This window comes from Mus musculus, chromosome 12 (genome assembly GCF_000001635.26).
Source record: "Mus musculus strain C57BL/6J chromosome 12, GRCm38.p6 C57BL/6J".
Lineage (NCBI taxonomy): Eukaryota > Metazoa > Chordata > Mammalia > Rodentia > Muridae > Mus > Mus musculus.
In genome coordinates, this window is record NC_000078.6 from 112,641,566 (window position 1) to 112,652,192 (window position 10,627).

At 52.0% G+C, this 10,627-nt stretch overlaps 1 protein-coding gene and 1 long non-coding RNA gene across 4 annotated transcripts; one reads left to right on the top strand and one right to left on the bottom strand.

Moving 5' to 3' along the window:
• Nucleotides 1-638: 638 nt before the first annotated feature.
• On the bottom strand, nt 639-3,202 carry Gm30101. Of its 2 annotated transcripts, none has more exons than XR_381987.3 (3): nt 3,117-3,202; nt 1,749-1,877; nt 639-990 (listed from the first exon to the last, which is right to left on the bottom strand). It is a non-coding gene; the product is annotated as a predicted gene, 30101 (long non-coding RNA). The 2 variants fall into 2 exon arrangements; XR_873066.2 differs by lacking the exon at nt 3,117-3,202 and adding an exon at nt 2,848-3,047.
• A 60-nt stretch (nt 3,203-3,262) lies between these two features.
• Nucleotides 3,263-7,587, top strand: Siva1 (SIVA1, apoptosis-inducing factor). 2 transcript variants are annotated; one of them, NM_013929.2, is made up of 4 exons: nt 3,263-3,519; nt 5,273-5,467; nt 6,260-6,416; nt 7,415-7,587. In NM_013929.2, the coding sequence occupies exons 1-4, from the start codon at nt 3,402-3,404 to the stop codon at nt 7,470-7,472; spliced, it is 528 nt and encodes a 175-aa protein (NP_038957.2). In that variant the 5' UTR covers nt 3,263-3,401; the 3' UTR covers nt 7,473-7,587. The 2 variants fall into 2 exon arrangements, with proteins under 2 accessions (NP_038957.2, NP_001155209.1); NM_001161737.1 differs by lacking the exon at nt 5,273-5,467.
• Nucleotides 7,588-10,627: the final 3,040 nt, after the last annotated feature.

Below are 10,627 nucleotides of genomic sequence, written 5' to 3' on the forward strand. Positions count from 1 at the left end.
CGAAGCAGGAACCCATTTCCCAGGGTGAGAGAAAAAGGCTCACACAAAGTCAGACAAAAGTGGCTCCAGGTCATCTGAAAGGTGCCTGCCTTCAAAACAAAACACAACGATTGTCCAATCAAGCAGTGGTGTGTGTGTCTTCACAATGGGGTGGCTGAGGGACACTTTCCTCCAGAGCCTGAGAGAGTACCAGCATTCCCTGGTGGGCAATGTGCATGTTTGTTTGTTTGTTTGTTTGATTGTTTGTTTTGAGACAGGGTTTCTCTGTGTAGCCCTGGCTGTCCTAAAACTCACTCTGTAGACCAGGCTGGCCTCAAACTCAAGAAATCTGCCTGCCTCTGCCTCCCAAGTGCTGGGATTAAAGGTGTGTGCCACCACGCCCAGCTGCTCAGCCGGACTCTTACATTTTTGGTGTCAGGGAGCTACAGTGTTATGCTTGCTCAGAAAACAATATCCAGGGCTGGTGAGATGGCTCAGCAGGTAAGAGCACCCGACTGCTCTTCTGAAGGTCCGGAGTTCAAATCCCAGCAACCACATGGTGGCTCACAACCATCCGTAACGAGGTCTGACTCCCTCTTCTGGAGTGTCTGAAGACAGCTACAGTGTACTTACATATAATAAATAATAAATAAATCTTTAAAAAAAAAGAAAAAGAAAACAATATCCAGCAAGCGTATGCAAGACAGATTTGTATATTACAGGGTTCCCAGAAGTGAGCATCTGAGCACACACATTTCTAGAGCTGCCAGGGTATCCTTCCTGCCTCCAGGGACAGAGCAGCCCAGACAGCCCCTCATCATCCTAGCCAGACACTTGGTCACTGTCCCCAGGAGCTTCTCCAGACTGAACGAGACATGTCTTACTAGTACTGCCTCTGCTCCATGCTCACTGCGACATCAAGAGGCCTCGAATGACGTGCCAGCATTTGGGGTCCATTAGGCCATCCCCACTCTGGAGACATATTGTGTTTTCACTTCCATGACAAAACATCTAAAGAAAAAAAAAATGGAGAGGATTTATTTTGGATCACTGTTTCACAGATTTTAGTCCATGGCCAGGCTGGCTCCGTTATTCGGGGTCTGTGGTGAGGCAGAAGCATCGTGGTGGGAGGCATGCCATCACGAAGGAAGGAGTGAGACAGGACAGAGATGTGGTAAGGGATACTGTCAGACACACTCTCAGTGCGAGTGCGGCGTTTCCTCCAACCAGGTCTCACGTAGAAGCTGATTACCCAGAAACTCACTGCTGTGAACAGGCACCATGACCAAAGCAACTTTTTTTTTTTCTTTTTCACATCTTTTCTTTTTTTCTTTTTTGGTTGTTTTCAAGACAGGGTTTCCCTGTGTAGCCCTGGGTGTCCTGTAGACCAGGCTGACCTCGAACTCAGAAATCCACCTGCCTCTGCCTCCCAAAGGCTGGGATTAAAGGGGTGTGCCACCACCGCCCAGTCAACCACCAAGGCAACTCTTATAAGGATAACATTTAATTGGGGCTGGCTTCTAGGTTCAGAGGTTCAGTCCATTATCATCAAGGCAGGAACATGGCAGCGTCCAGGCAGGCATGGTGCAGGCAGAGCTGAGAGTTCTACATCTTCATTCAAAGGCAGAGAGGAGAAGATTGGCTTCTAGACAGTTAGGACTAGGGTAATAAAGCCCACACCCACAGTGACACACTTACTCAGACAAGGCCACACCTCCTAATAGTGCCAACCCCTGGGCCCAGCATATACAAACCACAGCCATCCTGACCTTATTACCCTTCAATCATGACGTCATCTGAGGACGGAGCCTTCAACACTTCATATTCATACTAGAACGGGAGTCAGGCCCAGTGGAACCCCATGGCGCTTGTACAGACTGCACTAGGAAGTGCGGATTCTGGGAGGAAAAAGTCCATTATCTTAACATGAACAACAGCCTTCTTAGTGGTGGTTCCTGGGACAGGTCGCTGGATTTAAGCCATGCAGTAGGGGACAAACGCATGACTCCACACAGAGGTATCATCCATTCTGCACAGTTCTACAACCGGGGAAACCACCATTTGGGGGTGGGGGTGGGGGTGGGGAAGCACAGCAGTCAGTAGTCACTGGACCCTATTGTCCTATTTAGAATTGTGCTCCTTCTTTATGTCGAAGGCCTAACTCCCAAGAGTCAGAGTGTGATTGTATCTGGATACAGTTTTTTGTTCGGTATTTTGAGACTGGGTCTCTCTACCTAGCCCAGGCTGGCCTCCAACTCACAGAGATCAGCCTGCCTCTGCTTTCTGAGAGCTGGGATTAAAGGTGTGAGCCAACACACAGGGCTGGTGGATATAGTCTTAAAGAGTTAAAACAGGGTCCTTAGGGCAGAACTTAATTCAAAGTACTGGGTGTTATTATGAGATGAGGACACACACACACATCCAGTAAGGACACAAAAGTTTTTATTTGTAGATTCTGGAAGACAGAAGCCTGCAGAGAACCTGACACTTTGATCAGAGACTTCCATTCTACAAAGTCTGGAGAATTAACGGGTGCTGTGTGTACACTCCGGGTCTCCTGTACTCCAAGATGAGCACAAAACTTAATGCACCCGAATAACTGACGTTCCGATTGTGTAGAAATAGAAGGACTGAGAAACCCCTCAGCATCACTGTTTTGCCTGTTCAACATGTTAGAAGACACCACAATATTTTTAAATCCTGACCAGCGGACCCGCAGGTGACGCCATAAACCCTCAGGCTCCCTGCCCAAGATCAGACCTAAGGGAACACAAGAGGAACTCGTAGGGGAAGATGGGTGCCCGTATCCACTAAGATCAGGAGCTGGGACAAAACCCGCCACCCTACTGTTTGATACTGATATCTCACCTATCACCTATCACCGTTGCTTAGCGACAACAGAGCCTTCAGGCTTTTCGCGCGCTGAGCCCCGCCCTCGATCTCGTGCTGGTTTATGCAGAGCCCCTTAGCACACGAGTCCCGCCCCCAACGTAGCATCCCGCTAATCCCGCGCCCCACCCCAGAGCCCCGCCTCTTAGTTCCCGGCCTATCCTGAGCTGTGACATAAACTAGCCCCGCCCCAACACAACCCCCCCCCCCCTCGGCCTATCCCGTGCCACGCCTTGCGCAGACCTCACCTCGCCGCGCCAGCGCCCTTGGCCTTTTCCCGCGCCCTGCATTCCAGCCACTGCCTCCCTCAGCCTATCCCTCGCCGTTAACTGCGTAAGTCCCGCCCCCGACGTCACTCCGGCCTATCCCGCGCAGCGGGGCCCGTTTGAGGCGAGCCCCCAGCCTTTCTCCGGCCTATTGGGCGCCGCGCCCTCGTCGGCTCGGGCCTCCGCCGCGGTCCGAGGGCGCCGTGACGTGTGCTCGGCGCGCGGCGCGCTGCGCGCTGCTGAAGGCTGTGTCTGGTACCCGCTACCATGCCCAAGCGGAGCTGCCCGTTCGCAGACGCAGCCCCGCTCCAACTCAAAGTCCACGTGGGCCTGAAAGAGCTGAGCCACGGTGTGTTCGCCGAGCGCTACTCACGCGAGGTCTTCGGTGAGTGTGGACTTCCGTGGGTAGAGCGCGCTACGCCGCGCAGGGCAGCGGGAGACCGCGGGAGCGTCCCGAGCGCTCACGGTGGATGCTGCTTCAGGCGGCTCCCGGAGAAATCCGAGTCGGACCCGAGTGCTGCCGAGCGGACTAGCCTAGCGCGGGACCGACGCGGGGACTGGGTTCGAGTGGGCGTGATGGCGTAGACTGCCCTGAGCCCTCGCAAGTGGCCTTTGTAGCGGATGGATGTTGCTGAGCATTGCCTTGCAGTGATGGCTTTCTGGGGCAGGTGTAACGCAGTGTACCGTAGCTTGGCGCAGTTTGCGGCCGTATAACTTTGAGCGGTGCCGCTGCGCCTTTGGAATGTGCGGGAAAACAAACTCCCTACGCAGCCCCAGTATTTGTCCTTTCCCTCTCTGTACTCTGGGAATGCAAACTCAAGTGCTGAGACGCAGGGGCGATGCGTGAAGGGACAGGACTGAGCTGCAAAGAGTGTGCCTCCCCCCACGCCCCCCAGTCTAGACATGGCCTGGCGTCGTGGCTTGTTTTTTGACGCCAGCACTCAGAAGGGAAAGGCATGGGCTTTATGGTGAGATGTCTTAAAACAGCAATAACAATGCAAACACGGCCCAGAAAATGCCTCAGCTGGTTAAAGTGCAGTCTATGCAAGCCTGGACATGAGTCAGGTCCCAAGAACATACAGTAGGAGAGAATTCCTGAAAGTTGTCTTCCGACCACACTCATAGTAACTAAATAGCCAAGTAAATTAATTTTTTTTAAATGTAAGCATGCAGTTGAAAAGAAGGCCTAAGTGTTAATTGGAACCTAACAGCCTGGCTCTACCCTTCTGAGGACTTGTGTGTTGGAGCATTTGCCAGGCCACTCAGAGCCAGCCAGTCAGGAAGGGGTGCAGGGCTCTAGCGAGTTTTATAGTACACACAGTTTACCAAAACCCCAGCCCACACTCTGGACTCTGCTGGACCAGGAGGCCTTAAGGAGAAAATTGCTCTCATAATGGAATGTGGGTTTGAGCCCCACCTGTGTTAAGAGTACCCCTCCAGGAACTCTTCCCATTTCTTGTTTTTCAGACAGGCTTTCACCGTGTATCTTAGCCTGGCCTTGAACTTAAGTAATTCTGTCTTAAAGTAGGAGGCAACTGAGCTGGGAATAGCCACTCTCTTTGAGTTTTTGTTTGCTTCCAGTGTCACAGAGAGGTCCCTGGGTCGTGGGAGTGAGTATTTCTAGAACTCGCAACAGTGTTTCCCTTTAGGGCTCCCTGGGCCTGAAGCCCGAAAGGAAGCAATCCACTGTTATAGGTGTGAGCAGCCAGTTACCCGGGGTTGGTGGGTGGCAGGGCTGGAACATCTGGGAGGTCTTTGTCAGGGGGTTGTTGTCATTGTCCCTTTAGTAAAGTTGTTCACTGGCCTGGCAATGGTTGTAGGTGCTGTTCTAAACTCGTGTCTGTTTTCTGCCTCCTTGGGACACTTGCTTTTGGGAATGAATGGTTCTGAGCCAGAGCTTTCTCTGGCACTGAGACAAGCTTACAGGAGGAGGACTGGGAGTGCAAAGAGGGCACCAACCAGGTGAAGTGAATAGCTGTGGCTGCTGACAATAGAATAATGGGAGGAGCACCGGAGTGGAGCACAGCCTGGTGGCTGGGAACAGGCAAAGGGGGCTCCGAGCCTTGTGGGTCATAGGATATCTGTGCAACCGCTTTGCGGTTTGGAGAGTTATCTTAAGGAAGGCTCTTCCTCCCCAGAAAGAACCAAGCAGCTCCTTTTCCAAGGGGCTCGGGCCTATAGAGATCACATATCGAGCGAAGATTGTTCCGTGAACCACCTGCAGGAGTCACTGAAGTCTGGTGTGGTAGGAGCCCCTCAACCTGCGAGGGGACAGATGTTGATTGGACCTGATGGCCGACTGACACGGTGCCAAGCTCAGGCCTCAGAAGGTGGTGAGTGGCCGCCAGTGGGGCTGACCTGCTGTTACACCTAGGGAAGATGGTGGCAGTGTTCTGTTCAAGAGCCTTGACTACCTGGGCAAACAGGATCTACTTAGAGCAGTGGTTCTCAGCCTGTGGGTCACAACTCTTCGACAAATCTCTGTCTTTAAATATATTTATGTTGCGAGACTCATGACAGTAGCAAAATTAGTTATGAAGTAGCAATGAAAATGCTTACATGGTTTGGGGTCACCACAACATGAGGAACTGTATATATTAAGGGGTCACAGCCTTAGGAAGGTGGAGAACCACTGCCTTAGAGCCTGGTAAGTGGAGCAAATGTTGCTGGGCAGTCTGACCCTCACAGGCATCCAGAGTGGACGTCAACAGGTTCCAACTGGCATCTCAAGCTCTCCTGGTGCCCCACCTGCAGTAAGAAGATGCCAGTCCGTTCCCTGTTGAGGGGTGGTTCTCGTGTGACTCGTGAAAAACAGGACTCTGCTTCAGCCCAGAAGCCTCTGGGCTGACCAGTGAAACAGTAAACCCCATCTTGAGACCCAGACAGATAGAGAGTTCTGATAGAGTACTCCGGCCATCCTAGCAACAGGCAGGTGATCTGTCCTGGAGTCCTGTGACCAGTCCTGGGAATGAATGCCTCATCGTGAGCCTTTAGTCTAGTGCTCCAGGTGGCTGATAGATAGGTTGCCAAAAGGACTCGGTTGCAGGGGAAGAAGGGTGCCTGTCACCCTCGTGTTCTTCCAGTGTCCTTCCAATGCTCACAGCCTCGGTGTTTTCTCCTCACAGGCCTTCCCAGGACAGCGCCCATCGCTTGTTCATCGTGCATGAGATCTGTGGATGGGAAGGCGGTCTGCAGCCAGTGCGAGCGGGCCCTGTGTGGGCAGTGTGTATACACCTGCTGGGGCTGCGGTGCTTTGGCCTGTGTGCTGTGTGGCCTTGCAGAGTGAGTGCTTTGACCTGATCACGGTCCCTCTCCGTCAGGGCACAGGTGCTGGGTGGGTGACTCGGATCCTTTTGGAAGAAGTCCGTGCTTCCCAGTAGTCTGCGGCCTACTTAAAGCAGCTCCCTGGCTTGCACAGCCTTGTGGTCTGGACTTCTGAGTCCTTATTAGGGCTCCAACAGTCCACACTGTTGTCTAGTTTCAGTTTCTGTCCAGCGTGCGTATCATTTGAGGATTGCCTCACACACGTCACTGGGTGTATGTACATTCAGGTCATGCCTACCCCTGTGTGTTAACTGTGTATTAGCAGAATGGAATGGATGCTGCTTACCCATTGGCTGCAGCCAGATGAGTCAGCTCCTTAGAAGTGCTCAGTGAGTGGGTGGACAGTGTAGAGCCCTGTCCCTTTGTTCCACACTGTAGGGACTTGTTCCACCAAATGAGTATGGGATCAGTACAGTGGATCCGGATAAGCTCAGCCCCAACATTCTCTAAAGCTAATGCGTCAGATGGAAAACCACACTTCATATGGCAAATCCTCGCCAACAGAGTACTCTTCAGTGGTTTGGAGAGATCAGGAGTGCTTGCAGGGGTACTCTGGGGAGAAGTCTCAGGAACCTTAGGGCTGATTCATGCTAAGGTGGGAGGGAGAGTTTCCCAGGCTGCCTCCAGGCTTGTGGTGACTGCTATAGGTCCTCAGGTTTGTGTCAGTGGCCCTCTTGTTGCTATGTCTTCATGTCACTCCTGTGTGTCTCTTATGACATCTCACCCGTCTGGTAAACCACAAAGGCCTGGAACCAAGATGCAAGACCCACAGGATGTTTGCATGCTAGGCCTCCTTCCAGAGACAGTGGTGTCCCCAAACTGTCCCTGAAATGCCTATCACCTGAGTCTGTCTTCAGACAAGTTCCCATTCTGATGTGTGATGCGATTAGGGCCTCAGTGAGAGGGGATGCATTCAGCTACTTAGGTATCTTCTCTCTCTCCCACCAACTGTGCAGCTATGCCGACGATGGTGAGAAGACACTGTGCACCAGCTGTGCTATGTTTGAAGCCTGAGGTGGCCACAGACAGCACAAGATGTTCACACTAAAGAGAGAGAAGGTGGCTTTTTATATGTTATGTTTTATACCCAGTAACAAGTGAATAAACCTCTTTATATTTGCACAAGGACTCCCTCCCTTCCATCTGTTAACCGTTCTTAGGGTGGCAGTGACGGCTGCAGGGGCAAGCCCTCGCAGCAGCGTGCAGCTCAGCTGTCTTGGCATTGAGACCCCTGCTTATTACCCACATCTAACAGGCAAGCCAGACCCAGCAAGTTCCTTCCTGTCCTCCCTCAGCTGTAAGAGGAAGCAGCTGGACTCCAGGAGTCAGACTGCAGAATGGTCACCTGCGTGCTAGACAACCTCAGGCACTGAATTGCCACTGTCAGTCACATAGGCAGCCATCAATACCTACACTGCTGGGTTCCAGGTGATTTAATGAGCCCTTGTCCTCCAGGGGTTTGGCCCTGTGGAATGTCCTGTGTGGTTGTGACAGTCCTCACCATATCTTCAGAGGTAGTTTATGCAGGGCTCTAAGGAGTTCACAGGAGGTAACATGGCCTGGAAGATAATGGTGGGCCAGTCACTGCAGCCACCTGGGTCTCCTACTTACAAGTGGTTGGCTGGGTAGATAGGGCAGAGGTCTCCTTGTCCTGATCTCTAAGAACAACTACGGTTAGTTCCCATACATATCGAGGAGGTGCTGTCCTAGATGGGGTTGGTTCAAGTTTCCCTATACTACTGAAAAGTTGGCCCAGAGGCCCTACGTGAGCAGGAGGCTAGAGAGGGCTGAGGTGGGGAAAGGCCTTACGCACCTGGGAAGTTCCCTTATTGCTGTGGATAATGGGACTCTGGCTGGTTTTAAGTGTGGAAGCTGGTGGTCTGTAGGTAGTGACCAGGAGCTGGGCCCATTAGGGCCCAAGGTAGCAGTTAGCTGCTGTAGCCTTGCTGGGGGTGGGGCGGGGCAGGGCACCCAGATAGGCCAGCGACTGCGGCTCTGAAAATGGAATCTGGGGATCCTAACTGGAGTCTGTCTATTTGTCTGTCTATTTAATTTTCTTTGTGGCAAGGGCTCACTGTGTAGCCCTGGCTGTCCTTGAACTCAGAGATCCACCTGCCTCTGCCTCCTGAGTTTTGGAACTAAAGGCGTGCGCCACCACACCTGACTCGATTAGCTGGCTTGAAGCCACTAAGCCACTTGAGCTGGCTGTTGGTGGCCAAAGCAAACCCTGACCGTACCCCACACCCATCCCATGGCTTCTGGTGCTGTTTTATCCTGGCCTAGAGTCTTTGTACTATGAGCTTCTGCTGTAGCTAGCCCATCTCTGTCACCAGTGGGAATCATTGCCCAGTCCCCAACACCTTCAGGCTGCCCTCTCTCATAAACACCAGACTTTACCTCTCCTGCTTCCTGCCCCGCTGGGGGTTCAGTCTACCTCCCAGCATGCTCAACATGCTTTCTTTCACCTTAGACCTTCTTGGCTCCCTTCTTGGCTGGAGGCCCTTCCTCTGGGTGTTTGTATGTTCGTTTATGTCTCTCTGGGTTGGGCTCAGAAGCATCCTAGTCCTTACTGCACAGCCCTGTAGGCTTTTCTGATCCACCATAGAGAATACAGATGGATGCTTGTTATTCCTTCCAGCTGCCATGCAGATTCCTGAGAGCTGTGACGTAGCTTCAAATGACATCTTACATGTCACAGACTTGTAGTAATCTGCCCAGCATCCAGCCATGAGGTAGCGGGGAGTGTATTTGAGTGTGCATGTCAGTGTGGGGTGCATGCCTGAGTTTGCATGTGTGGAGCCAGCAATCTACTTGGTGTTGTTTGGGTTTTATTTGGTTTGTGGGTGGTTTGGCTTTTGAGGCTAGGCCCCATTTGGCCTGGAGCTCACGGATTAAGTTAAACTGTGGACAGCAAGCCTCAGGCCCCCCGCCCCGCGTCGGCCTCCCTAGCATTAGGAGTGTAAACCAATGCCACCGCTGTGCTTTGTAAATACAATTGTGGGGGCCAAACTTGGGGCATGCTTACATGGCAAGCATTTTGCCAACAGATGCCCCGGTCCCTAGCCAACTTTAAAAAAAGAACAAAGTACTTAGATATTGGACAGCACCCAGCGTCAGATGATAACCCCAGAGGGGATGAGATGAACCCAGGTTCTGCTGAGAACCCTGCCTGCTGAGCATCCACCTGTGGTGTGGGAGGAGATTGAGAGAGCTTGTGAAAAGGATCGAGAAGACTGGGGGATGAGAGCTAGGATAGCCAAAGTTTGCACAGCAGATTGCCAGTGGATCAAAGCATCCTTGATGGTGTTAATTAATCACGTTGTTGAGAGCAAGGGAGGGAACAAGAAGCAGTCCCCATTCCCAATAAAGAAGGGATATGGAAGCCGGGCGGTGGTGGTACACGCCTTTAATACACTTTGGTACACTTGGGAGGCAGAGGCAGGCAGATTTCTGAGTTCGAGGCCAGCCTGGTCTACAAAGTGAGTTCCAGGACAGCCAGGGCTACACAGAGAAACCCTGTCTCGAAAAAAACAAAACAAAACAAACAAAAAAGAAGGGATATGGGCAGGATCCTCACCACCATCTTCATGCTCCGTAGGTAGGCCTCCCTCTCCTAATGCAGACTGCCTGGCCTCTCCTTTGTGGTGAAAGCCATGCCTGACAAAGCCATTGTCACCATTACTGTTGCGTAGCAGTTTTCCATCTTGGAGAGCTCTTTAAGACACAGGATGGTGAGGGTGGGGCATGGTAGAACACTCCTGCAGGGAAGCTCCTTAAGCTCAGCAAGCAAACTTGAGGGCTTTAGGAAGTCCCTGAAACTGACCACATTCACTAGGGCTTCCCCTCCCAAACGTTCTCAGATCAGCTGAGCTGCCTCGAGGCTCAGATCACTTTCTAGCCTGTTCAGCTGCCTGTAGTTTGTTTTGGGGTATGCTTTTGTGAGCTGTCACCCATGCCTTGGCAATGCAGCTGTCTTCTGAGTCATCTCTGTTCCTGTAAACAACCTATATTCTCATATGCCACTGTCAAACTCACTGGTCCTCCAGGTCGGGCTTTGGTGGTATCTGTACTCTGCTGTCATTGGTTCCTTAGCTGGGGTGAATAGGTGTTTGCTCACATCTCTCTAGTGCTATACTACAAACACTTAACTATATCCTAGAACAGAACTC

Bases quoted from the DNA above. Each gene is read 5' to 3' on its own strand.
- Siva1 (NM_013929.2), top strand. From the start codon at position 3,402: ATGCCCAAGCGGAGCTGCCCGTTCGCAGACGCAGCCCCGCTCCAACTC. The intron at 5,468-6,259 runs GTGAGTGGCCGC...TTCTCCTCACAG, and splicing joins AGCTCAGGCCTCAGAAGGTG to GCCTTCCCAGGACAGCGCCC. The intron at 6,417-7,414 runs GTGAGTGCTTTG...CCAACTGTGCAG, and splicing joins GTGCTGTGTGGCCTTGCAGA to CTATGCCGACGATGGTGAGA.